The sequence below is a fragment of the Suricata suricatta genome, chromosome 16, assembly GCF_006229205.1.
Source record: "Suricata suricatta isolate VVHF042 chromosome 16, meerkat_22Aug2017_6uvM2_HiC, whole genome shotgun sequence".
In the NCBI taxonomy this organism is placed as follows: domain Eukaryota; kingdom Metazoa; phylum Chordata; class Mammalia; order Carnivora; family Herpestidae; genus Suricata; species Suricata suricatta.
This window is the reverse complement of record NC_043715.1, coordinates 45,975,761-46,003,246: the sequence shown is the minus strand read 5'-3', so window position 1 is coordinate 46,003,246 and position 27,486 is coordinate 45,975,761. Positions and strand designations below refer to the sequence as shown.

General features: G+C 53.6%; 1 protein-coding gene across 1 annotated transcript in view; it reads right to left on the bottom strand.

The window, feature by feature from the left end:
- Window positions 1-5,812: 5,812 nt before the first annotated feature.
- The window catches only part of SPTBN4 (spectrin beta, non-erythrocytic 4), a 65,449-nt gene continuing 43,775 nt past the window's right edge, over window positions 5,813-27,486 (bottom strand). Inside the window, exons 22-30 of the mRNA XM_029924292.1 lie at window positions 25,282-25,428; window positions 23,826-24,089; window positions 13,502-13,726; window positions 12,471-12,560; window positions 9,975-10,253; window positions 9,754-9,884; window positions 8,686-8,890; window positions 7,923-8,303; window positions 5,813-6,776 (exon numbers count right to left, since the gene is read on the bottom strand). Coding sequence (XP_029780152.1) covers window positions 6,447-6,776; window positions 7,923-8,303; window positions 8,686-8,890; window positions 9,754-9,884; window positions 9,975-10,253; window positions 12,471-12,560; window positions 13,502-13,726; window positions 23,826-24,089; window positions 25,282-25,428 — 2,052 coding nt within the window. The 3' untranslated portion in view covers window positions 5,813-6,446. The remainder of the gene's footprint in view (window positions 6,777-7,922; window positions 8,304-8,685; window positions 8,891-9,753; window positions 9,885-9,974; window positions 10,254-12,470; window positions 12,561-13,501; window positions 13,727-23,825; window positions 24,090-25,281; window positions 25,429-27,486) is intronic.

The following is a 27,486-nucleotide window of genomic DNA, read 5'->3' as shown; positions in this document are numbered from 1 at the left end:
GCGGCTTGGGCCGGTCCCGCGCCCGCGGCCGGTCCGGCCGAGGTGTCCGCTCGGGCGGCTCAAGCCCGTTGGGCAGGCGGCCTGGGGGAAGCTCGCGAGGCTGAGGCAGCGACGGCTGTGTGAAGGGAGGGGGAAGAGGGGTGCTGTCCATAGGGGGGTGTAGGGGGCATCTGTCTGGGGGGGAACTCATGGGTCTGGGGGTCCCATCTGTCTTGGAGGAGAGTATGGGAGGGCCTCAGGGCTGGAGACCCAACTTTTAGGGGCCCCATCGGTGTCGGGAGTGAGACTGTCAGGACTCCTGGGTTCGGAATCACTCTCGATCTTAGGGAGGAAAGCGCAAGCTCTATGGAGGTGGGAGTGCAGGCACGTTGGTGTCCCAGCTGTCTGTAGGAGGAATCTGGGACGTGTGTGTGTGTGTGTGTGTGTGTGTGTGTGTGTGTGTGGCTGGCTGTGAGGATAACTGAGACCCCCACTGGGCTAGAGAAAGTCCAGGACAGATATGGGAAGAGTGTGGAGTCTGTGTGTAGAAGTGGGTGGGATTCTCCTTAGATTGGTGGCCTTATTTTTCTTAAGGAGAGATTTTCAGATTGTGGGAGGCATCTGGGGGCCCTCTCCATCACCCCCTGAGACTCTCTGCAGGGTTCAGATGGGGGGAAGGCTGGAGGCAGGGCTAGGCATTGGTGTTTCTGGGTCCTGACTCCTGCTCTGAGGAAAGGGTTCCCCATACCCCCACCCATCCTGAGGCTCAACTTACCCCAACAGGGAGCCCTGGGCCTGCCTCTTTCTCCTGCAGCTGCTCCACGATGTCAGCGAGGGTGGCCTTCCTGGGAGGGGGAGGCCGAAAAAACCCAATGCAACTGGGATGCCCTCTCCCAGGGACCAGCTTGGTTAGCCGGAGAAGCCTCTACCTCTTAGCCTGAGATGCCGGGCACCTGTCCACATCTGCAACTACATGCTTGCCTTACACACTATAGATACTTGGGACACGTTTGCTGGAGGACAGAACCTCTCCTTTGAGTTTTAACCAGAGAAACATCCAAACTGGCGCCTTCAAGCCTTTGCACATCACGTTGCCTTCTCCCCCTACCCCCCACCCCCTGAGATCCCAAGCCCCTGAGACTTCCCTTGTCCCAGCCCTGGTCACTTTGGGTCATCACTATCCACTGTTTCCCCCACTGGACTGGGATTCCCACCAAAGCTGGGCTGAGGCTGGTCTGACCACTGCTCTCTCCAGCACATACCACATACAGAACAGGGACTCAGCAAATGTTTACGATATGCAGAATTAAAAAGGGGTCAAGAGCTCATTGTCTCCAAAACGTATTTGACCAAAGGTCTCAGCTGATAGGGTCAATCTGTCCGTCATGCTCTCGTTAACACTGGACTCTGAAAGGCCTGGGTTCCAGTCCTGCTTCATCCAAACTGACTGGCTTGCCCTCTCTGAGCCTCAGTTGCCCCATCCGTAAAATGGAGATGACGGTAGCCCCCAGTTTATAAGGTGGAGAGAGGCTGTGATAAAGTTAGAAGATGGTTTCGCCATTAGCCCAGTAGAGAAACTGAGGTGCAGAGAGGACAAAATCTCTGCCTGGGCCACCTTGGCAGGGGCCAGAACTCAGGGGCTAAGTCCTTCCTTCAACAGAATTGCCGCCCTGGGACCATGGGCACCTCCCCTCACCTCTTTCAGATTGTTTACACCTCTGCAAAATGGGTACCAGGACAGTAGGCAGTTCTGAGCCCCGGAAGCCCTCCCCACGGGCCCTGCGTGGCTCCAGGAGCTCTCCGTGTCCCCTCCCCCTCACTCCCCGGGCACCTGAGGGCCTCACCCCCTGGCCAGCTCTCCTCTGGTAGGCATCTCCTGTTCGCTGGACTCCTGTCTCTCCAACCGCCGCTCGCGCCGCTCCCGCCGCCGCTCCATCTGCTCATAGCGGCCCAGGGTGAGGCTGTGCGCCGCCTCGTGGTCCGCGGACTCCTGCCGCTCTGGCCGTCGCCTCCGCGCAGCCTCCTCGGGTTGATCGGCCGATTCCTGCCGCTCTGGTCGCCGCCTCCTGGGCAGCTCCTCGGCGCGATCAGCGGACTCCTGGCGCTCTGGCCGCGGCCGGACCTGCTCCGCCGCCGCGAGGGCCCCGGGAGTCTCCGCCGCATCCTCGGGTGCGGGCGGCGGAGCTGGAGTCTCCACCCTCCCCGGGATCTCCAGCAGCCGGTCGATGCGCGGCTGGAGGCGCTCAGGCTTGAGCTCCTGGCGCACGTACCCCACCCGGGTCCGCACCTCCGCGGACAGTGTGTCCGAGGCCCGACGAGCCAGGGGCTCCAAGCCCCTCTCGTAGGCCCCTGGCCGCAGGAGAGGAGCTGCCTTGGCCGCCAGTTCCGTGGGGTCTCCAAAGAACTTGCGCCCGAGCAAGGGCGTAGGGGGCTGCTTGCTCTGTTCCGCCTTGAGCTTCTCTATCTGGGAACGGAGGGGCCGGGGTCAGGTAAAGGAGCGCGGTAAGGGGCGGGTCTGGGAAGACGCCCCTGGGTTGCCTGCCTCACCATGCAGTCGAGCAGTTTCTATTACTGCAAAAGCAAGGTTGTGCAGGCCTGCGTCCACGTTTCCTCCCTGCCGGGAATTCAACTCCTTTTTTTCTTGGCAAACAGCTAGTGTTAAGAATCGGCTAAATAATCACTCTCTCTAGGTGACTTTCTGAGTCCCACTGCCTCCTTCTTGAATGCCCCCAACCCAGGACATTGAAACAAGGGTCTCTCCTCATTCTTCAAGTTTCACTCAGATGGGCCACGCCCTCTAGCCAGGACAAGTGCTCTGGGCTCCCACAGCACCTTGTGTTTCCCCTATCACAGCCCTGGGCTGTCACTGTCTGGGGACAGGTCTGCCCCCCTCTTCCCCCACTGGACAGTGAGGGTCTGTCTCAGCCCTCACTTAACACAACACTGAGCCCCAAGTTCCAGTCCCGGTATGTCTGTCTCATACGGCTGGATGGGGGTGGGTGGCTGGGGGCAGGGTCTCGGGTGCTGACCGTGGTCAGGCGCCGCAGAGAGCTGAACCTTTCTTCCCAGGCCGCAGCCGCTTTGCGGAAGGCCTCGTGGCGCCGGATGAGCTGTTCCACCTCATCCACGCTGCTGCCCAGCTCCCGGCTCTGCAGGAGTGGCTCTTGGGCCGTCAGCCAGGCATCAGCCACCACCGCCTCCTGGGCAAACTGGTGCACTTCCAACACTGAGGGGAGACATTGGGAGTGAGGGCGATGGGTGCACCTGAGGGCCCTTCACAGGGCACTGGCTGTTTTCTCTGGCCCTCCGGCCCCTCTCCACGCCCTCCCGGCTTCCTGTATCCCAGCCCTGACCACTCCGGGCTCTGCAGGAATGAGAGGGGCTGGGGTATTTCTGAGGGCACCAGCTTCTCCCCTACGTGTCCTTCACCAGGGAGTCAATGGCAAAGCAGTCCTCTGCCCCGCCCCCGCCCAGGCCTTCATGTTTGCTGCAGGGCACTCATGAGTGGTGCACAAAGCATGCCATGTCACCCGCTGGGCCTTTCTAAGCAGCCCAATCCCTGTGCCCTTGAACCCATGCATCCGGGCCCCCACTCACTCTGCTGCAGCCATTCCCAATGGCGGTCCCACTTGTCTGACACCTCCTCCTTCCTGGTTCCCAGCTTGTCCAGCTGTGCCTGGATCTGGGGTGGCGGATGGGTGACAGAGGCATCAAGGGGGGCTCCCGCCCCAATGGGCACGGATGGCAGAGGGGGACCCTCCACACTCCTTCCCACCTCGTCAGCCATGGCACTCTTGTTGAGTAGCAGAGAGCGCCCCAGCTCCTGGCAGGCCGTCAGCTCAGGCCCCCGTGCCTCCAGCTCAGTCTTCAGGCCCTGGTGGTAGTTCATAAGCACCTCCACTGATGACACATCCCTGCAGTGGTCAGGGGGCGGGACTCTGAGCCTCGGTGCCTCTCCCCAGGCTCCCAGGGCAGATGCGACTCCCAGGGGAGCCCAAATCCCTGAGCCGGCCCTTTGACTGCATGCGTGGCTGGAGGCTCGGCTCCTTTGACAGCAACACCCACCTTCTCAGACCAGGTGCTGAGGGGCCAAGCTCTCCACTGACTCAGTGATTACAACCTCTTCCAGGGTGCTCAAAGGGCACACCCCGAGGATTCTCACCTCAGGTGTCAAGGTCTCGTTTTTCTAAGTTTTTAAAGCTATGCTTCTTGGAGTGCCTGGGTGGCTCCGTCGGTTAAGTGTCCAACTTTGGCTCAGGTCACGATCTCACAGTTTGTGGGTTCGAGCCCCGCTTCAGGCTCTGTGCTGACTGCCTGGAGCCTGCATCGGATTCTGTGTCTCCCTCTCTCTCTGCCCCTCCCCCAGTCACACTCTGTCTCTTTCTCAAATATAAATACACATTAAAAAAATATTCTTAATTTCTTAAAAGTAAGCTCTAACCACCCCCCAACATGGGGCTTGCACTCATGATCCCAAGATCAAGAGTCGCACGCTCCACTGACTGAGCCAGCCAGGCGCCCCTCAAAAATTTTAATATTGACTACATGTTGAAATGATATAGGTCTGGGTTAATAAAATGAATCACTAACATTAATATTCACTTGCTTCTTTGTTCTTTTTTATTGAGTTTAAAAAATTTTTAAGTAATCCCAACATGGGGCTCAATCCTACAACCTTGAGATCAAGAGTTGCATGCTCCACTGAGTGAGACAGCCAGGCACCCCGCACTTTTCTGATGTGCCTACGGGAAAACCTTAGATCGCACACGTGGCTCACACCTGCGCTTGCGTTATGCGCCTATCGGTCAGCACTGTTCTCAGCTACCTTATGTCCAAAACAAACCCCAAACTTCTGAAGGCCCCGCCAGGCAGCATACATAGCTTTGTAACACTTAATGCAGCCAAACTCACTTCCGAAGATCCCGAATTATAATGATCCCTACCTAAGACTTAGTAAGTCTGGAATGATCTGTTTCCCAAAAGAGCCTTCCTCTGAAGTTCGCCATCTCAGCAAACCCTCCCATCTGTCCATGACTCCTCTTCTTCTCTCAGCCCCTGAAGCTAATTCATCAGACTGGACACGGACAACTGTAAACACGCCCTGTGAAATACCGCGGGACCTCTGCGATTTTGTTTTAAAGGAACTCAGCAAGGGGTGGAGGCGGGGGTCGGGGAGCGTACAGATGGAACAAGATGGGCCAAACGTGGTTGGGCGTCCACTCTCTGCATTGGGTTCACTGCACTGTTATCACTACTTCTGTGTACATTTGAAATTTTTCCTAATGAGAATCTATTTTTTTAATTCTTAAGAGGAATCGCTTCTCCCCATCTCTCCAGCCTTCACACTGAACCAAGCCACCACCATCGCTCACCTGGATTACAGCAGCAGCCTCCTGGCGGCTCACTGTTTCTACCCCTGCTCTCTGCTCCTTTTCCTGCAAGGCATCTGGAGTCCTCTTTCTCACGTGCGCCTCACAGCACATCACTCCCCTGCAGTAAAGTCTCCAGGCTTCCATCTCAGAGAAAAAGGCACACTCCTCACCCTGCCCTATTGTCCCTCCCAGCTCATTTCCTACCACTCTCTAGCTCCCCTCGCCCCCCACAACTCCATCCAGCCCTAATGATTGCCTAGCTCCTCCTCAAACTACAACCTACCTCGGGGTCTTGGCACTTGCTGATCCCTCCACGTGGAAAACCCTTCCCCCCAAATCTTTACCCAACTCACCATCACTTCCTTAAGGTCTCCATTCAAACGTCACATCCTCAGAGAAGCCTTGCCAGCTAGCACCTCACCCCCTTACCTTGCTTTGTCTTCAGACCACTTATTACTATCTGAAATAATATTAGGCACTAATTTATTTGTTGCCTGTCTCTATGCTCCGAATGTAAGCAGCAGCAGGGAAGCAGCTTGGCCTTGCTCACCATCCAGCACACAGTAGGCATGCAAGAAATATTTGGCGAGTCAGTGAACATAGGCGAGGCCCCACAGTCATGGAAATAATGCTCCACGTCCACCATTCTCCAAATCCCTGTCTTCCTGGACTTGCTGCTGAACTACATTTCCCAGCCTCCCTGGTAGACAGGTTGGGGTTCCTGGGCTGACAGATGGGAGTGCAGGTTTAGTGCCTAAAACCTTCCCTGGAATCGTTGTCTCCTATTCAGCGAATGGAACTTCAGGGGCCAGGTGATGGGTCCCCATCACCGTGGGATGGACTCACATGGACGCGGCTGCCAGCAATAAATCAGTGCTCACTACCCACTAGGTTAAGCCACAAATGCAGTCCCATGCCTCGCTGTCCCTATCCTGGCTGCAGCCCACCCCAGATGTGACACAGGGAAGGCAGCAGTAGGCAACTGGGAAGGCCAGAAGGCAAGAGGATGCCCTGAGCTACCAAGGCCAGGCCTGACAAGGGGTCATAATACACATGAAACATTTCGTCCAGTGCCTGGCAATTGGCTGAGATTTCTTAAGGGAAGGGCACTGCTGATGGGCTGCGGGGGATGGGGGGTGCCCAGAGGCAGGTAGGGAGCCCGAGGTGGGATGAGGGGCACCTGGGCTTGTCAGCTGCCCCAATCTGGCCGGCGATGCCGTCCATCCAGGAGAGCAAGTCACGGGCCTGGCTGTGGAATCGAAGCGCGTCGGCGGTGGAGCTGACGTGCAGGCGGGCGTCTTCACAGGCTGCCAGCAGCTCTTTCCAGCCCTGCAGCACCTCCTGCTCCCGGCTGGCGATGGCCTCCGCGTGCTCACCCGCGTACACCGTCCGCAGCTGGGCTGCCCCTTCCTGCAGCTGCCGTACCTGCGGGGCACGCCAGGTCCAGCGCCCGCCCTCCCTGGTCCCAGGCCCCGCCCCCGGGAACCAGGCCCCGCCCACAAGGTCCAGGCCCCGCCCCCATGGGGTCGAGGCCCCGCCCTCTTCCCCCTCCTCGGGGAGGCTGGCCAGGTGCAATGAATAGCACCCACATCTGGGTCCTTCCCTTATCTGCTGCCTGGTTTCTGTTTGGCTTGCCCACTCTCTGATTTCGTTTTAGACCCACTACCGTATTTCACTCACGCCTGCTGCCTGTTTGTTGTTGACTCACCTGCATTCTGACCGCTTTAGGACCTACCACCGGGTTTCTATCAGTCCATTGCCTGATTTCGTTTGGTCTGAGGGCCCTACTTCCACTGGGCCTGCCTCTCCCTCAGTACACACCTTTCTGATTTCCTTCAGGAAACCTCTTTTCACCCTGATGTTAGTAAACATGCTGTCCATGTTTTTCTTCACTCAGCTTTTTTTCGGACTCACTACCTACTGCCCAAGTTCCTTCAGCATTCAGTTACTATTAGGTGTCCTACTCAATTTCTATTGGCTCTGCTGTGTGAGTTCTACCAGACTCGCCGCTCACTCTCTATTGGTTCAGCTGCCTGATTTCTTTTGGAGTGACCACCATACTTCTATCAGATCCACTGCCCAATCACTATCAGTCTCTCTGCTTGATTTCTAACAGTCTGACAGTCTAACAGCTCCATTGCCATTTCCATTAAACCCATTCCCATCAAAGTTCTTTCAGGAAAATCGTAGGATACCATCCGAGACCTTCAATCAAATTTCCATCTGCCCCACAGCCAAATTTCTCTTAATCATCTGAAATTTCCTTTAGGCTCTCCATCTGGATTTAGAAAAGACGCCCTTCACAGTTCCTAGGAGAGGCCCCTGCCATTGGAAACACCGTCTCATTTCTATCAGACTTACTGTACCGCCTTTCCCCCACACTGCCTCAGTTCTACGCACCGTGCAGTCGGTCGGTTTTCTACCTGCCCCATTATCTCGCTTCTCCGTGTTCTGTGGTCTGTTTTCATCTGTTGTACTGTCTAATGTCGATCTGCCCTACAGCCTGCCCAACAGCTCTCGGCCACGCTGTCCAGGCCCTCCCACCTCCCCTCTTGGCCGCCGGCGCCCCACCTGGGACACGAGGAGCTGCAGGTCATGCTCAAAGGCGCGCAGGGTCCGCTGCATGGAGCTGGCGCTGGGTCTCGGCTCGGGCGGGGCGGTCAGGCGGGGCAGTCGCCTCCGCTTCTCCTCAATCTGACCCTGAAGCTCTCGGGCGTCGCTGAAGAACTTATGCAGCTCCCGAGAAGCAGCCAGCAGCTGGGCCCGCGTGCCCATAAGCTCCAGCAGCTCGGCCCAGGCCTCATTCAGCCCGTCCTTCCACTCGGCCATGGTGGCCGCCGCCGTGTGGCCACACTCAATCAGCTCATCCACCATCTGGTTCACGGCCGCCAGCCGCTCCCGCCCTGCCGTGCCCGTCTCACTGGCGAACTCGGAGAATTTCTCCTGCAGCACCTGCCACCAGGAACACAGCATGAGCAAAGGCCCTGTGCACACGAGCCCCCTCCAGCCACCATCTTGGAACATGTAAGAGTAATAATAACGACGATGATGAGAGTAAAAAGTAATATCTAACGCTTATCAAGGACTTGCTCCATAGCAATAACAGCAAGAAGAAAAATAATCAGATAACAGTAACTGACACTATCTTGGGCACTGCGGGTGCTGAGTACCGTCCTAAGTGCCTTGCATTCTGGTAATTCTTTGGACTCACAAAAGAGCCACGGGTGGGTGCTATTATTATCCTCAGACTGGAGCTGGGGAAGCTGAGGCCCAGAGAACCTCAGTAGCACGCATGGGAGCCACTCGTGTTGATACTGTTACTAGCGGGGCTCACCGTGACGTGCTCGAAGTCCTGGCCGAGCTCAGGGGAGCCGGCCACCACCTCCTTCTCCGCGATCCAGTGCTCCAGCTCGTCCACCTGGCGGCTCAGCTGGTACAGCCAGTACTGCTGCTCCAGGCCCACCCTGCGCTCCTCGCCCAGCTCCTTGAGCGCCACGTACAGGCGGTCCACCTGAGACTGCCGACGGCTGATCTGCTCGCTGGCGGGGGACAGGGAGGGAGGCCCTGAAACTTCCAGGACAGGGCAGTGACCCCTTGCCACCTCCTCGCAGGGCAGGGCTGTGTTTCCTCTGAACCTTCAGCCACAGTAGTGCCTGCTCGGACTCCTTCGCAGGGGGGTGGGGTGGGGGGCTATGCTTTCTGCAAGACTTGGACTCAGTGAACCCAGTAGTTGCGTCTTGGCTCTCAGGGAAAACTGCTTCCCTAAGCTTGACAAGCTCACTGCCCCCCCGCCCCCGCCTTTCTGTGGTCCCACTCCCTGCCCCTCCAGTAACCGGAGTGGGGGTCCTGATCCCTACTTGGGTCCCCAGAGAAGCCACCTCACCTCTTGTCCATCTCCTGGCTCAGGAGGACAGAGGTCTAACCCTGTGTCCCCTCTCAGGTCCCACCCCTCGTCCAGGCCTCCCAGGGGTGGCCCCTACTCCTGACCTTAGGGAGGCCGTATGCCTGGCCACCCAGGAGGTCTCAGGCTATGCCCAATCCCCTCACTCCAGGGTTTTCTGTCTTTCCAGATACTGCCCAGACACTGGGTAGGAAGAGGGCCCTTCCCTGTCCTGAGCGCTTCCTTCTCTCCTCAGTCTGAGGCACTGACTCCCACTCTTACACTCAAATCCCAGGACCCCTGACCCCACCCTCTCAAGCATCCTTGGGCACCGCTCCTGCATTCGCCCCCCCACCCCAGCTGAAATCTGAGGCTCCAGCGCCTGCGCAGTGAAGGCTCCTCCCACCCCAATGTCCAGTTTGGGACCATGGCCCAATTTCCACCAGCAATGCTTCAGATACTGCTGGACCATTCCTTAAGAACTGGCCCCCCCGCTCCCCCCCCCCGTCCCCGCCCGCCCACCTGTCCGGGTGCCCCATCTCCAGCAGCGCCCGGCACTGACGCGACAGCTGCGCGATGCTTTCCTCGTAGTTCTCCACGCCCTGCTCCAGCTGCAGGTGTTTCTTGAGCAGCTGCAGGGTGCTCTGTTCGTCCTGGGGGCACACGGCGCCCGCGATGAGGCGGCAGCGGCCGGGCCCGGGCTCCGGCGCCCCCAGACCCCCACACCCCCAGCCCGGGCGCACCTTGCCCTTGTCCTCACTCATCATGAGCAGTTCCTGCTCGCCCAGCCACGCCTCCACCTCGGCCACGTCGAAGTAGTACTGTTCCACCTGGAAGGCGGCGTCCAGCACCTGCTGCCGCCGCTCCGCCGCCTCCCGCAGGCCGGCCCAGGCGCCCTGCAGCTGCTCCTGACCCCGGCGCACGGCCTCGGCCTCCGGGCTACGCAGCGAGGCCAGCGTGCACGCGCGCTCCAGCACCTCCTCGAGCCGCGGCCCGTGCGCCTGGATCTCCCGCCGCAGGCCCTGGGGGCGGGAGGTGGGGGTGAGGGTGGAGAGGGGCTTTCGGAGGCCCGGCAGGACCGCATGCGCGCAGCCCACGGAGGGAATCAGAAACCACCGCAGATCGCCCCCCCCTCCTTGCGCCAAGTACAACCGAGGCAGCTTGCTGTCAGTCCCTCACTCATACCCCCATGTTGCAGGGGGGAAAACAAGCAATTAGTAAGGGGGTAACAGGACTTGAACACAGACCGCTGGCTCCAGAGCCTGTGCTCTCAACCAAGCCAAGCCACCTGGTGGTGTAAGGTACCCTCTAACGGCTCAAGCAGGCTGAGAATCAGGGGCTGTGTAACTCATGCACAACGAAGGGTGCAAATCTTTTTGCACGTGGGTACACCGTTTGCCCAGGTCAGGCTGTGGAACCCTTCCACCACCCTTGAAGTTTCCCTCAAGCAGTTCTGTACTTGCTGGGTGCCTTCCTTGGCTTCTGTGCCTCAGTTTCCTTAACTTGCAAATGGAGGTGATACTAGCGGACATTGAGCACCTTTGCTAAGCAAGGGCTTTGCATGATGCATCTAGTCTTCACTGCAGCTCCAGGAGCCTGACTTCATCCTGTCTCACTTTACAGATGGGGAAGCCGAGGCACCGAGGGGTTGAGGTCAACTGCATGTGGCCAGTGGCGGACCATGATGTCGCCTTGTGGGTTTGTTACTATGGTGCACTCAGAACTGTGCCTGGTATGCAGTAGGTGCTCAGTCAGTACCGGCTGCCATCACTCATCTAACGGCTCTGGAGCATCCAGCACTCTTGTGGACGCACAGCTGAGCTCCCCTAGCAAAGTGCACTTGACTGTTTGCCTTGACCTTGAAAAGGTTGGGCCACTTCCGCTTGTCCCCAACATTGCCAATAGCCAAGAGTGGAGCCTGCTTGGGATTCTCTCTGTCTCCTTCTTTCTACCCTCCCTTGCTCATTCTCTCTCTCTCTCTCTCTCTCTCTCTGTCTCTCTCTCTCTCTCAAAATAAACAAACTTAAAACTCCATCTGTGCAGGATGGTCACAAACCTTTGAGAATAATTTATAAGCCCACCTCCCCTCCATCTGTCAGTGCTCATTCTCCCAACTCATATTCTTTGGCAAAGAGAAGAGCTGTCTGATAAGTTTATTGTGGGGATTAAATTAAATAACCAACATAACCCCCTTGGGCGGCACTTGGCACACAGTGAGTCTTTTAATCAACATGTAATTATTAGTAGTAGTAGTATAGTATGTTTTTTACTTTTGAGAGACAGAGAGAGACAGCATGAGCAGGGGAGGGTCAGAGAGAGAGGGAGACACAGAATCTGAAGCAGACTCCAGGCTCTGAGCTGGCAGTGCAGAGCCTGATGCGGGGCTCGAACCCATGGACTGTGAGATCATGACCTGACCCGAAGCCGGTGCTCAACCGCCTGAGCCACCCAGGCGCCCCTCCTCTCTCATGTGTGTTATCCTAGGCTTTGACTGAAGAGTCCCTCTGCTAAGCGATTTGAAAATTTGAAAATGCAGATGTGGAACTGAGGCCCAGAGAGGTGTGTAGAGCTCCAGAGAGATCTCAGGGGCTCAAAGGCCTCCCCGCTGTGATCAGCCGGAGAGCGCACACTCTGGCTGATTATCTCCGTCCCTCCTCCCGGTGGGTGGTTAGAGTTTTCATCTTCGGTTGTCCTCTGTCCCTGCCCAACAGCCATTCTCCTTACTGTTGCCCACGGGACCCCGACTTTCCTTAGAGGAACCCCCTCATCTCCATCCCAGCCCAGGTGATTAAGGCTGCCCCCACCAGCAGGTTCCCAGAGTGGGCCCTGAACCCAGACCAGGCCAGCAGAGCAGACAAATCCCTGACCACCACCCTTCAGGGACAGGTATGTGACTCAAGCTCGGCCAGGAAGAGTTATCTCTGCTGAAAATATTGAGAGAGAGAAATCCCCTTCCGTTTTCCTGGTGGGATGGACACTTGACCCTGCTGGATGTCTTTCACCACAGGGAGGGGAGAGCGGGCCTGAGAGCAAAGCTAACCCAGCAACACACACCCATGGAGTGGAGAGACTCGTGACATCGCGCAAGTACCCGGATACATCTATTCCTGCTATCCATCACAGTCTTCTCCAGCACCAGAGCCAGTGAGTTTCCCTGTTCTGGCCTTAACCACTTTGAACTGTTTTCTCTCATATCCAAGGTGTCCTAACCCACCCCCTCACCCTGGCTCTCTGCTCACCTGGTTCTTTTTGATGTACTGCTGGACGGCCTGCAAACCACTGCCTCGTTCGGTCTGCATGGCCAGCGGCAGTCGCTCCTGGACCCAGGCCTGGAGAGGATACACGGAGCAGGTCAAGGGGGGAAGGTGCCTAAGGACCCTTACATCTCAATTAAACTGGAACCCACCAGCACGGCATCTAAGGCCCTTCCTCACCGAAGAGGCTGGTCTCATCTTTGACCCCCTCTCTTGACAGGCTCTGCTTTGCTCTCTCTCTCACACAGGCACGTCCTAGTTCCTGAGAGTCCTTTCCCACTCCCCCAGTCCCATCGGGACTCATCCTTCCTGTCTCCGCTCAGGTACCCCTCCTCTAGGAAACCCTCCCTGACTCTGGACCTTGGCCAGTGGCCTCCTAACTCCTTCCTAACAGCCCTAATCACCCTGAACAGTCACTGTCTGGGGAGAAGTCTGCTTTCCTCCTTTGGACCCTTGAGCCCTCTATGAGCAGGAGTGGGGTCCGTCTTGGTCACCCCTGTGACTGCATCATCATCCAAGCACAGAGCGGGGCCCATAATGATCAAGTGGGTGAACAAATGCCTGAGGAAATGAATGAATGAGCAAATCAGGAAGTGAGTAAATGCGAAAATGAATGAATGAGGGGTGAGCAAATAATCAGTAATAAATCAGTGAAGCATGGAATAAAGTAATGAGTCAGTGAACAACTAAATGGCTTCATGAATAAATCAATGAATGAGAGAAATGTGAAAAAGCAAATAAATGAATGCGTGGATAAGTGAACGAGGGATAGTGAATAAGGGAAGGATTGAGTGACTGAGTCTAGTACGGTGTCAGTCGGGAGGTCTGGCGGTCAGCTCCGCCCTTGAACTTGCCAAGGTCCCACGGCCTCGTCCCCTCTCCCAACCCCCCTCCCCCGCTGGCTCGCAGGCTTGACTATGGCCTTCTAACCCGCCCCATCCGCGCAAGCCACTTCCCCGTTACCCTGTCCCCGCCCGTCCCCGCCCCGCCCCGCCCCGCCCCGCGCCGGTCCTCACCAACTCGTCGTCCAGGTCGTGCGCCACCTGGTGCAGCTCCTTGGAGGCGAGCAGCAGGCGGCGGCGCTCCTGCAGCGGCTCCAACAGGCGCACCAGGCGCTCGCCCACCGCGTTCTGCCGCTCGCCCACCAGCTCCTTGCTGGCCGGCTCCAGGGGCAGCGCCGCGGTCTGCGCCTGCAACTCTCCCACCTCGCGGTACCACTCCTCCACCTGCGACTCCATCGACTGTGGGGACAGGGGCAGAGACGGCGGGCTCCACCCTCCCTCCCATCCTGCTTCGGCTCTCCAGACCTTCGTGGTGACAGCCAAACCCATCACCACGAGGCACCATTTCCCTGGGCCCTTGCTCAGTCCCCTCCAGAGGTGCAACGCACTGAACAAGTTTCTGCCTCAGGACCTTGGCCTTTGCTATTCCCTCTTCCAGGCATGCTCTGCCTTGTCAATCAGATTTCAGCTCAAACATCATTTTCTCAAAGAGGCTTACCTGGCCCCCTGGACTAAAGCAGCCGCTAATTCGATCATTGTCAGAAGGACTCCTTCAAATTTGGTGATATCGCTCTTTTACAGGGGTGGAAACTGAGGCCCAGAGAGGTTAGGTAATTTGTCCAAAAGAGCCTACCTTTCCAAATGTCATAAATACAACATTATAGTGATTTAAATGGTTGGTATGTCATAAGGGTAGACAGTAAGTGCCAAAGCACATCCAAACACACTGAAGAATTCATACATTTTATAGATGCCATTTCAAATCTCCAAAGAAAATATGGATTATTCAATGAGTGGTCAGGGGCCAACTGGCTAACTGAATTAGCTGGATCCCTTCCTTGCTCTTTACGCTGAAAACAATTCCAGATGGATTAAAGGCTTAAATGGAATAAGTAAATCCATAAGGCAGAAAACCTGGGCAAATGCTTTTATAGTCTTAGGATGGAGAAAATCTTTCCAAGAAAAAAAAAATCATAAAGGGAAAGATTTATAAATTTAGGCACATACACTACTTTTGCATTGACCAAAATTTCTAAATGTAGTTGGAAGGCAAATGACCACCTGAGAAAAATATTTGACACGTATCAGAACAAGGAGTTAGTTTCTGTGACAAATCAAAGAATTCCCCTTCTCCCTGCTTCCTCTGTCTCCACTTACGACCATCAGACAATTTTGTCTTTAGCTGAGGGGTTTTTATCAGTCTCCTGCTTCTAGAATGGGAGCTTCGTGAGGGCAGGGTTTGGGTCAACTGGCCTCTGTATTCCTGAGCACCTAGAACAGTGCCTGGCATGTAGAACGTCTTCAGTTGTGATTTGTTCAATGCACAAATGAAGGTCACTGGCAAAGACAAAACTGGCCCAATGTGAACAGGCACCACTCCGAGTGAACAGGCAAACATAGAAGAAAAACTAAGCACACAGAAAGATACCGAGTTTCACTAATCATCAGGGAATACAAATTAAAACAAAGTATCTTTCCCTATTCACCAGACCGGCAAACACATAAAGGGCGGATAATATCTAGCATTGGCGAAGATGGAGAGAGACAGACACACTCAGCCACTGTCGGTCGGTGGTGGTGTAAATTAGTGGAGGCTTTTTGGAAGGCAATTTGGCAAGTCCTATCAAAATGTAAAAAAATGTTCATATGCTTTGACCCAGCACTTGCACTTGAACTTCTAGGAACATAACTAAAATACTGGCATGTGTTCCAAGGATGTTCATCGTAGCTGAGACGTTTGCCCAAGGATCACACCATAGGAGAGTTTATGATGGGAAAAATTAGAAACAAACACGATGCCCATCAAGAATGAAATGGTTAGGGGGCGTGTGGGGGGCTCAGTCGGTTGAGTGTCAGGTCATGATTGGTTTGGCTCAGGTCATGATCTCACGGTTTGTGGGTTTATGTCAGGCTCTGTGCTGACAGCTCAGAGCCTGGAGCCTGCTTTGGATTCTGTGTCTCCCTCTCTCTGTGCTCCTCTCCTGCTCACACCCTCTCTCTCTCTCAAGAATAAATAAAGATTTAAAAATTAAAAAAAAAAAAGAATGAAATGGTTAAACAAATCCACATCAGTATGGAATAATGGCCAAGACGTACTGTTAACAGAAAAAAGCAATTTAGACCCTACATTTGAATATATTACATTTGTCATGGGTTGCACATGCATAATAATTCCCTGGAATCAACAAGAAATTAACCACAGATGGTACCTACTGGGGAAACAAGAACTCGGTGAACGTGGCAAGGGATGAAGAGGAGAGTTGTCACATAGGAATTTTTGTACAGCTTTTGATGTCTGAACCATAAAATATAATTATTTAAAAAACTAAGCATACAAAATTAAAAACATTAAAAATCCATGCAGGTAGTTAGTGCACAGAATGGGCGCTAGGAGGAGGCACACCAAATCATAATTGTGGTTCTCTTTGGGGTGTGGGAATGAGAGGTTTGGTTAAGGGAGACTTTATGTCTTCCTGAAGACTTCTAGGTTAGTAGGATCTTTTACCAAAAGAATATATTAATGTATCACTTGGTATGACTCTAAACAGATGGGGGAAAGTCATAAAAGAAAGCAAAACAATAATGAAATTAAGTGGTAACAGATTAGAGAATGATTGCAACTCAATGCTCAAAACCGAAGGAGTGAAGACGTTTTGTTCCAAGGTTCTATAACTCAGAACTGTTGATTTTGCCAGCCCACCATTCACCCTTTCCTCTTCCACTCATCCTGCTCTCAAACCCTGAGCTTCCGGAGGGACTAAGAGAACCTAGAGCGCCAAGGGTGGCCACATGACCCAACCTAACCAATCAGAACACGGAAACCACTCTGGCCGCAGGGATTGGGTAACAAGTGGCATGTGACCTAAGATCAGCCAATGAAAACGTTTCCCACTTTTGCGGGAAAAGCGGGTGAGTTCAGACGGGTGCTCTCTTTCCCATGGGGTCCCTTAGCGGGTAGAACGTACGCCTGGGGCACTGGGGGCCAAGTTGCCACCAGAAAGAAACAGACTCTCGGATAAGAAGGCCAACACAGAAGCAAGCAGGCCCCAGAAAATGAGACAGATTGCCCAGGACATAATTTGAGTAATGGATCCAGCCATGCCTGAAGCTGCACACCCGCTGGGTTTTTTCAGCTACGTGAGCCAAGAACCTCCCCTTAGGCCCAAGTCAATGTGGGTCTAAGTTCTCGGAAATGCACTCCAGAGTCCCAGCTGATACAGTTAACAATCTGTAGGAGTCATAAAAATGGATAAAAATCAAACGTTATAACAAGTCAAAACCATCCAAAAGGAAATTTCAAAAGGCACAATTACAAGCTGCAGAAATCAAAGCAAAGTAAAATAGTCACTCCAAACCCCTTTTCACCAAGAAAAGCACTGCAGCAATGCATAGAAAAATCAAAATGCATTTAAATTCTGGAAACTCTTAAATAGAATGTAAAATGGTAAGGTTATAAATTCCAGTTCTCCACTAGATCGAAACCTCTCCATAACCTGTATTCCAAGTGGCTGTATGAGCTGAGACGGAATAATTCCAGGACTGACACTTTCCTACTTCTGCAAGAATGCCACATATTTTGAACACCATTTAATGTGGATCCTTCCCTGCAAACACGAGCAAAGGTTAGGGAAGGACAATGGCCATTAAACACACAAAAAGATGTTCGGCCTCCTTTGATGTTAAGGGAAATGCGAAAAAAAAAAAAAAAAAGACAAGGGTGCCTGGGTGGCTCAGTCAGTTAAGCGGCTGACTTTGGCTCAGGTCATGATCTCATGGTTTGCGGGTTCGAGCCCCGCATCAGGCTCTGTGCTTCGGTTCCTGCATCTCCCTCTCTCTCTGCTCCTTCCCCACTCATGCTCTGTGTCTCTCTCTCAAAAGTAATCATTAAACGAATAACCATAAGACAGTGCTTTTCAGGGGTGTCTGGGTGGCTCAAATGGTTAAGGGTCTGACTCTTGATTTTGGCTCAGGTCATGATGTCACAGTTCCTGAGATCCCGCATCAGGCTGTGCACTGAGAGCAGGGAGCCTGCCCAGGATTCTCTCTCTCTCTGTCTCTCTCTCTCTCTCTCTGTCTCTCTCTCTCTCTCTCTGTTCCTCCCCTGCTCATGCACGTGCACCTGCTCTTTCTCTCTCAAAATAAATAAATAAACCTAAAAATAAAAGAGTATCTTTTACTCCTCAGATGAGCAGACATGAGAAGGCTAGGTGACCACGTGGGGCGAAGAGTGCTCTTTCATGCAGGTGCGTCCACTGCCTTTTCACAATCTATCTCAAAAAGTTTAAGGCACACACCTGCCCAGAAATTGTACGTCGAGGACCCTTTTCTACAGAAACGTGTGCACATAGGCTCAGTCTGTATGGATGGCGATGTCTCTTGCAGTGTAATTCACACTAGACACTTTAGACACAGCCCAGAGGTCCCTCAGCAGATAGCTGATTAAAGGTAGACGCGGAACCACCCCGCCATAGATCCACAGATTCTTTGACAAGAGAGGACACCTAGGGTGTTTGGTCAGGTGAAAAGGGGAAGCTTCAATGTGGTCTGTTTGTCAAGAGTCACGTCCAGGGAGAGCAGGACGGGGAGGTGGGGGTGGGGTGGGGAGGAAGCCTTTTATTTTTCACATTATACTTCCTACCATCACAGCAATAATAGGTAACACATCCTGATGCCTGCCCCCTGACAGGCGCTGCTCTAAGCACTTGACCAGGATTAATTTCTGCAACCCTCACGGCACAGGAGGTGAAGACGGGGATGCTTGTTTCCTTCACAGCTGGATCCCAGTGCCAGCCCTGTGCCTGGGCACAGAGTAGGTCTCTAACTTTGTTTGTTGGATTAATCACTAGGCTGTTCTGCTTCTTTTAGCTGGACAGTATTAAATATTAAGAATGAGGGCTCCTGGGGCGCCTGGGTGGCTTGGTTGGTTAAGCGTCTGACTTTGGCTCAGGTCATGATCTCGTGGTCCAGGAGTCTGAGCCCCACATCAGGCTCTGTGCTGACAGCTCAGGGCCTGGAGCCTGCTGCGGATTCTGTGTCTCCCTCTCTCTCTGCCCCTCCCTCCTTGCACTCTGTGTGTATCTCTCTGTCAAAAGTAAGTAAACATTGGGAAAATTTTTTTAAATTTAAAAATTTTTAAAAAGATTTAGGGGCTCCTAGGTGGCTAAGTAGGTTAAGCATCCAACTCTTGATTTCAGCTCAAGTCATGATCTCACAGTTCATGGGTTCAAGTCCCTCATCAGGCTCTGCACTGAGAGTGCAGGGCCTGCTTGGGATTCTCTCTCCCTCTCTCCCTGCCCCTCCCCCTCTTGAGGTCTCTCTCAAAAAATAAATATTAAAAAATAAAAAATAATAAAATAATAATAATTAAGCATTTAAAAAATTAGGGGTGCCTGGGTGGCTCAGTTGGTTGAGCATCTTATTTTGGCTCAGGACTGCTTCGGGGTCTGTGTCTCCTTCTTTCTCTGCCCCTACCCCACTTGCACTCTGTCTCTACCAAAAATAAATAAACATTTAAAAAAATAATTGAGAGGGCGCCTGGGGCGCTCAGTCTGTTAAGCATCTGACTTCAGCTCAGGTCATGATCTCACGGTTTGTGGGTTCGAGCCCCGCGTCAGGCTCTGTGCTGACAGCTCAGAGCCTGGAGCCTATTTCAGATTCTGTGTCTCCCTCTCTCTGTCCCTCCCCTGCTCACACTCTGTATCCCTCTCTCTCTCAAAAATAAAGATTAAAAAAAAAATTTTTTTTTAAGCAACTGAGGCTCAGAAAGGTGGAGTCACTTGCCCTGGGTCACACAGCAGTGGAATGGGGCCTCAAACCCTGGATATGCAGCTCCTGTATCCGGACTCTCCCCCTAGGCCATGCTGAGCTCATGAAGAAATGTGACAAAGAATGAGGGGGGGGTGTTTCCTTGGCCAGAGAAAGAGCCTCACTTTGTGGTGGGGAGGGCATGCAGGGGTGGGGTGGGTGGTAAGGAGTCCCTAGAGACTCAGCCTAGCAGCTGCAAAGCCTCTAGTGCATTTTCCCCTGGCCTGTCCCCCTCAGATGGCAGGAGAGCAGCCACCCCCCTCCCCAGGCAGAAGCCCATGGCTGAGCCAGACCAGCTGGTCAGGCCCTTGAGGACCAGCAAGTGGGGGTTTGGGACTCCACCATCTGGTCCCTGGGCCAGGAAGGACAGCTGGACAGGAGGCTCTGAGAGAGGACTCTGGGTCACGTGGCCTACGCCTCAGGTGGGCTCCTCCCAGGAAGCCTGCGACAGTGGCTGGGGAGGGGGCAGTGGGGAGGACACCGGAGGACACAGGGATCAGGAGAGATCCAGGGGGAGACCAGGAACTGAAATAAAAAGAGAAGACAGTGAGAAAGTAAGAGAAAGAGTGACACGATGATGGGAGACAGAATTTCCACACAGAGGAACTGGGGGAGCAGGACTGAGAGGCCCAGAGAGAGGCCGGGAGGGCAGACCACTCACATCCACACCCTCTCTGCCTGAGCCAGCCGGCTCCAGCCCTGCCTGGCCCCGGAGCCTGAGGGTTGCGGCAGCCAGGAAATGTGCCGGCTGGATGGCAGCCGCCCGCCCTCCGGCGTGTGCCCAGCGTCTGAGTGCTCAGGCGGCCCCAGGGGACAGAGGGGCCTGGGACAGCCCCTCCCCTCCCCAGCGGCAGCTCCAGAGGCCCAGCTGGGCTCCATCTGGGGGCCGTGGCCTCCTGAGTCACTCCCTGCTGCCTGGGGCTCCCTCTGCTGGGGAAAGTCCCGTGCTGGGGCCTTTCTGTGTGATCTCTGTGTGATCTGGGGCCAGACCCTCATCTCTGCTGGGCCTCACCCTCTCCCTAGAATGAATGCTCGGACAAATGCTTCCTTCCTTGGGGAGGGAAGAGTATGAGGCCCCTAATCCTCCCTCCGAAACCTAAATGGCCAAAAGAAAGACAGGGATGTTCAAGCCCATCAGTTGTGGGAGAAAATACCAATGCAAAACACCCATCCATCAGACTGGGAAAAATCTAAAAAGAGACAACACCAGGTGTGGGCAAGTATGGGCGGAAACAGGAACTCCCGTTCGCTGCTGGGAAGACAGCATTCACTGGCAGCAAGCCTCGGGCAAGCTATTTGGCAAGATCAGGTGAAATGAAGACAGTTCTAACTTTTGGCACTATATTAATGTTTCATATATCACCCCCCAAATACATTTATTTAAAGGAGGCTTCACGCCCAGCACAGAGTCCAACATGGGGCTTGAACCCATGACCTGAGATCAAGACCTGAGCTGAGATCAAGAGTCAGACACCCAACCTACTGAGACACCCAGGCACCCCCCAAAACACACGTTTTTTAAAAAGTTTATTTATTTTGAGAAAGAGAGAGCAAGCAAGAACATGCATGTGAGTGGGGAAGGGGCAGAGAGAGAGAATCTCAAGCAGTTTCAGAGCAGAGCCTGATCAGGGCTCGAACTCATGAACCATGAGATCATGACCTGAGCTGAAATCAAGAGTCGATGCTTAACTGACAGAGCCACCCAAGCGCCCCCCAGAACACATTTTTATAAAGCAAAGTGAGGGGCGCCTGGGTTGGTTAAGCGTCTGACATCAGCTCAGGTCATGATCTCACAATTTGAGTTCAAGCCCCGCAATGAGCTTGCTGATGTCAGTGCAGAGCCTCCTTTGGACCTGTCTCCCTCTCTCTCAAAAATAAATAAACATTTAAAATAAAAAATAAATAATTTTAAAAATGCAAAATGAGTGTGTGTGGGGGGGGAATGCCCCAAATGGAATACAAAGGAAGTATCTGTTTCACATACGTAACAAAGGCCAGGAAAGAACTACCAACTAACTTTGAACACAGCATATTGATGATATATGCCATCTGGTTGAAGACAATAAATTCAAAAACCTGTAAACAAATACTGAAACTCAGATTTGTTGAGTTCACAATTCTGCAACTACTCCACAAATTATGTCTTTGAATCTCCACTATGTCCCCATGAGGTTAGTATTATCATTGTGCCCATTTCACTGATGAAGAGACTGAGGTACAAAAAGAGAAGTCATTTCCAAGTCAGTCAGTTCGCAAATCAGAGAGCCAGGGCTTGACCCCAAGCAGCTAGGCTCCCATATCCATGGCCTTGACCATGGTGCCCCACTTCCTGCCACGGTCCCGCTGCCAACCAGTGACTTAGCATGATGGTATTTCCCATCACACAGAGCTGGACCGGAGGTTCGAAGCCGGAGGCAAAGCCACTTGCCTAACATTGTTCGGCTGGTAAGACACAGTGTTATCATTCAGACCCAGACCCGCCTGATTCCCGAGTCTGTGCCTTTACCCACCGCAATGCCGCATGGGAGGAATTAGCAATGGCTGGAACACCATTAACAACGCTAGTAATAGGTTTCTTTCGCCCCTTCTGACCCCCAGTTTCTCCAGCCTGCTCTGTGCCCCAGGGGCCTGACCCATACAGACCACCTCACTTGGCCCCCCTGCCTTCTGGCTTCCGGATGGGCTGGGCTCAGGACTAGCTACATACTTTGTGGGGTCCAGTGCAAAGTGAAAATGCAGGGCCCCTTGTTCAAACGTCACAAAGAATTTCAAGGCAGCGACAGCAGAGCCTTGAACTTCCTCAAGTTGTCCTCCGTGGGGCGTGCTTTCTGCTTCTGGCTGGGCCCCTGACAGTCAGTCACAGATCCCCATTTCTTGGGAGCTCACCACATCCCCAGTAGTTTTTCAAGGGCTCTGCAAGGTAATGACTATTTTATAAAAATGCTAAGGTGTTCTTCGCCTTTATCCGCTCCTTCCCTCCGGAGGGTACAGTGTGGTCCTGCAGGGACTACAGGACCCGTGCTATTGTAAGAGAATGCTGCCGAAGCAAAGGTGAGCATCTGCCATCAAGCCAGACATGAAAGAGTTGCAGCACCGAAAACCACGCCAATCTTCTAGGGTTTGTTTGTTTGTTTTTGCCTTGGAACATATATTCTTCATAGAAGGACCTTTCGGGTTCATATGTGATCGATTTCTTATCACTATTTTTATGTGAATCAAAAATAAGTGTTTCTCAGGTTTAATTTTTAGTACAGAAAATATCAATAGGTATAATCCTCCTGAACAAAAACTCTTTGGGGATCTCCATGATTTCTAAGAGTGTAAAGGTGTCCTGGAGACCGGGGCATTTGAGAGCCGCTGCCGGGCAGAAAGCAATGACATCACTGGTATCAGATTCAGATCTGTTTGTCCCTTTGCTCCCTTGCCTGTCTCCCCTACCGGAACGAGAGCCCCAGGAAGGCCGTGGCTTTTGGTCAGTTTTGCCCACTGCTGTATCCTGGCATTAGAAGAGCTCCTAGCATACAGCTGGTACTCAATAAAGAGTCGCTGCATGGAAGAATGAACAGACACTAATTAACATTATGGTTCATTATTAGTTGACTTGGTGTTTTTGTTTTTTGATTTTTTGGTTTTCTGGGTTTTTGTTTTCTTTTGTTTTGCCAGACCCTTTAACAAGCCCCTGAGAAGCATAACCGTGCAGAAGATACATTAAAAGGAGAAGTGAAAAGTCAAGGGTGTCCTGGATTTGAATCCAGGCTCTTCACTTGCTAGCCCGGGCCAGTAAGTTCACCTCCTGGAGGCTCAGTTTCCCACGGATCCTGGCCAGGTATAGCTCCTGGCACAAAGGGGCAGGAGCTGTTATGTCTTGAGGCGGTGCAAAGCGACGTCCACATTCGCACCTCCAGCCATTCGTATCAAACGGTCAGATACTGACCGCTGGCTGGCTGCCAGCTAGAAGCCGAGATAATGCAGACACTCTGTCTGTTCCCTGAGCCCCCTCGGGGTCCTAGGGAGTCACTGCCTAGCTGTGTGTCCCTGGGCCAGGTGCTTCGCCTTCTGTGCCTCACTTTCCCCATTGGTAAAATGGGGGATAATAAAGGTACCAATCACTTAGGGCTGCCGGGAGGAGTGAGATCTCGGCGCAGAGACTGGTAGAGGAGGCACTCCATCACTGTCATCCTTACTCTGTGCAAAGCCATTCCCCTACTTCTGGGCCTTGGTTTCTCTATCCAGGAAACAGGCATCAGGGTCCTGTGAAATCGTCAGTGCGGTGGCTATCTAACTACGGCTTCTTGGTTCTGAATTCTTCCTCTCTCTTTGTACCTCACGCCCTCCGGGTGGTGGCTACTTCCACCAGTTACTATTGACTGGATTCCCTCAACGTTCTCCTTCTGTTCTTCCACCCCTCCTAACACATTGGAAATAAATCCCTGTATTGAATCCCCTCTGTGTAAAATACTTTGAGTGGGGTCTGACCCGGATTCCCACCACACAGTGGCACAGGGAGGTCCTGTATGGGTCAGCCAGGCCATACCTGTAGCTTCTTGAGCTGGCTATTGACAGTGGCTAGGTCCCCACCAGGATCCACGTCCTGCAGCTGGCTTTCCATGTGAAGAAGTTTCTTGTCCAGCTCCACGAAGCTCTGCACCAGCTGGTCGGCCTTGCTGGCCTCAAAGAGCTGTCTCGCCTTGGCCTGGGTGGTGCTCTCCAGCTCGGCCCAGCACTGCCGGATCTCACCCAGCTTCTTCCGCACTGAGGCCGCCAGCTCGGGCTTCTCCTGCATCAGTTGCTGGCCCTCCTGCCCCAGACGGGTGGGTGACAGGAAGTGAGAGGGAGGGGGCATGTGGTGGGGAGGGACATAGAAATATGGGGGCAATGAGACACAAGGAGAGATGTGGAGAGAGAGAGACAGGGGCAAGGGGTTGGGGACACACAAAGAGACAGAGACATGAGGGGTGGAGACAGAGAAAGGCCCAGAGATGGAAGGAACCAAGGCATGGGAGGAAAGATGAGGCAAGAGACAGCCAGGCAGAGAGACACAGAGACATAGGAAGAAGGCAGAAAGAGACAGACAGACGTAGAGTGATGGACACAGAGACGTGCACATAAAGTCAGAAACACGGGCAGAGGGCCATGAGAAAGACAGGCATGTGAGAGAGACAGAGACAGAAGAGAAAGAGAGGAAGAGCAAAAGAAGCAGAGAGAATGGACTTCCATTAAACTCAAAGAGTAGTTTTGCCCTGTGTCACCATTTGCGGGGCATCAATGGCCATTTAAGTGTTCAAGGCTGACCTGGGTGTCCCTTTGAGTCACAGGAGAGGGAGTACTGAGGGCTGTAGGTCTAGGGATCCAGCAAGAGTGGAGATTAGTTTGGGGGTTGAGGCTGAGTTCCTCCAAGACTGAAGTCGAGCTCCTTAGTGGCCTAGAGCTACGTATGTTACATCACATATGAAAAATAACAATACCACAGCAATACACTCCTCAGTGCCTGGCCTTGTATTAAGGAATTACATGCACAAGAGCCCAGGGAAGTAGCAATATTTATAATTTCCTTAATTTTCAAGGAGAGCAAACAGGCTCAAAGAGGTTAGCACAATTCCCCAAGGCCCACAGCTGGCAAGAGACGGAGACATATTTAGAGCCCAGGTTGTATGGAATCCAAAGTTCACATTAGCCCTGGGCTTCCCAGCCTTTCTACCTGACCTTTCCACACCAAATAGAGTGAAAGAAAACCTGGTGGGGGAGGTAAAATATTTAACAACCAGGAAAGTAGGGGCACCACACAGAAGAGATGCTAGCCATTTTACAGATGGGAAAACTGAAGCTCAAAGCGGTTTCATGAATTCCTCAAGGCCACATTTCTAGGAGCAGATGTGGAAATGATCTGAAGTGGTTCAGAGACCTGAGTGTGGCCGGGCGGCAGTGGAGGGCGCAGGCTCCCGAGGGCCTCCAGCACCCGGCACGCACAGAGGGACCTTCTAGATCCTCACCCTCTCGATCTTCTCCAGCCACTCCTTATTCTGAGCCAGTTCGGCCATGAATGCCTGGTGCCGGAGCCATCGCTTATGCAGCTTGTGGCCGTCTTCCCGTGTGCCATCGCGCGCCATTAGCATCTTCTCATGGATCCAGCCATCCAGCTGTGCAGGACAGGGGGAGGAGCTCAGCCGATCCCCCCAACCTGGCACAGCACCCCTAGCCCCTCCAGAAGGTTCCAGATTCAAAGCCTAGGCTGCTAGGTTTAGAGGGAGGGAGGGAGGAAGGGATGGAAGAACCTTTGCAAGGGAGGCCTTTGTTGAAGGATGGGCACAGCTCAAGCTCATTCTTAAGGGGTGGAGGATGGATGGGCATCCACAGAATGCCCAGTGTCTTAGCTGCCCTGTCCTCAGGGCAGCCCTTCTCAACTCCTCATACACCCCCAAAGGCATGGCTCCTGGGCCAATCAGCCCCCTCCCATCCAGGACCAAGCAACCCCACCTAATTTAGCTAACTTCCAGTTTAGCTTCATCTCTCCCCCTCCCCATCTTCCCAAAGAGCAACACTTTGACCCTTCGATTCAGTCTTTGCCACCTCCAATAAGGACCCATTTGAAGATTCCCAACTCATTCCCAAGAGTATCAAATGAAGCTTGAATCTGGCCCTAAGCTCCGAATATGGCCAGATGAACCCTTAAACACCTTCTCAGCTACAGCCAAATCTAGTTGTCCCCAAACCAGCCCTCCAATCTGGGGTAACCCCCCCAACCCACTCTCGCTTCCCTAATGAGCCCACAAGACTTTCCATATTCAGCCCTAGGACTCCCAGACCACAGTCCCCCTAAACCATGGCTAGTTCCAGCCCCCCACCAAAGCCAACCTCCCAAAAGTAAGCAACAGGGCTGCCTTCTGGCTCCGTAAATGAGCCTACCCCAAAATCTAGTCCCAGACTCCTCAACAGGATCAGATAGAACCTTCCTGAGCCAGCCCCTTTCCCAAACTAAAGACAGTTCTACTCCCCCACTCACTTAGACCAGTCATCCAAAATGCAAGCACAGAGTAGAATCCCCTCAGCAGGCAGACCAATCACAAGGCTGCTTTCTGAGCGACCCCCCCCCAAATAAGACATCCCCCAAGCCGGAATCTCCCTACCCACTCATGGGCAAAAAACCTGGCACCTGGGACATTTTGCTCCTCCCCCTTTTCCTCCCCCCTCCCCCAGTCACAAGATCCTCCTCTTCCCTCCTGAAAAAAAAAAAAAAAAAAAAAAAAAAAAAAAAAAAAAAAAAACCAGACTCTAGCTCGGTCTGAGAGGCAAATGCACAAATGCAGTCATAGCCAAGGACAAATCCTGAGCTGGCCAAACCCCACCCTGTGTCCCCTGAGCATGTGCTCCCTAGGGGTTCAGGTCAGTTTCAGACGCCATCACACACACACACTAGAGCCAAGTCAAATGCTGAACCCCCCGACTCAATTCACAGGTTTCCAACACCCAGGGAAGAGTTCGCCAATGGCAGGCACAGTTCCCAGTCAAGGCAAAACCCCCAAGGGAGACGGTACTTCGTCATCAAGGTAAAGTCCCCCAAAAGTGATTGATTCCCATCCCTGAGGGCAAGGCTAGAGTCCCAAACAACCAAGAAATGGCCCTCAAAATCGGAGCCCCCAAACCCAGAACAAATCCAAGACCCTCATCGTCCAAAGCCGACCCTCGAAAAAGTGATTTGCTCTCATCACCTAAAGCTATTACAGATCGCGCAAGAACCAAGGAAGAAACCTCTCAAAAGGTTGAGAACCCCCAGCCCCAGGGCACACATCAAATCCCCCATTTCCCAGAGAAGAGCCCCGTAGAGAGGATGAGACCTCCTTAAGCCCCAGAGCAAACCCAGACTACCTCCAGAGTAGCCTTAGAAGTCCCCCCTCTTCCGCTTCCCTCCCTTGGGACCCGGCCCCTCAGTCCCGCCGGCACCAGCACCGCGGACAGCTCCCAGCATCTCTGCCCCTCCCCAGCGCTGGGGGTCCCGGCGCGGGTCCGACCCGCCCCCGCACCGCCGGCGCCCCTCCCTCCCGAGGCCTCAGCGAGCGAGCACGCGCCCAAGCCCCCTCCCCCGAACACCTCGGCGGGGACGCGCGTCAGCCCCCTCCCCTGGGCGCCCCGGGGACCTGAAGTGGCGGCGGCGTAGGCGGAGGAGCGTCCCTGCGGCGGGCGGGCTCTCGCCCCTCCAC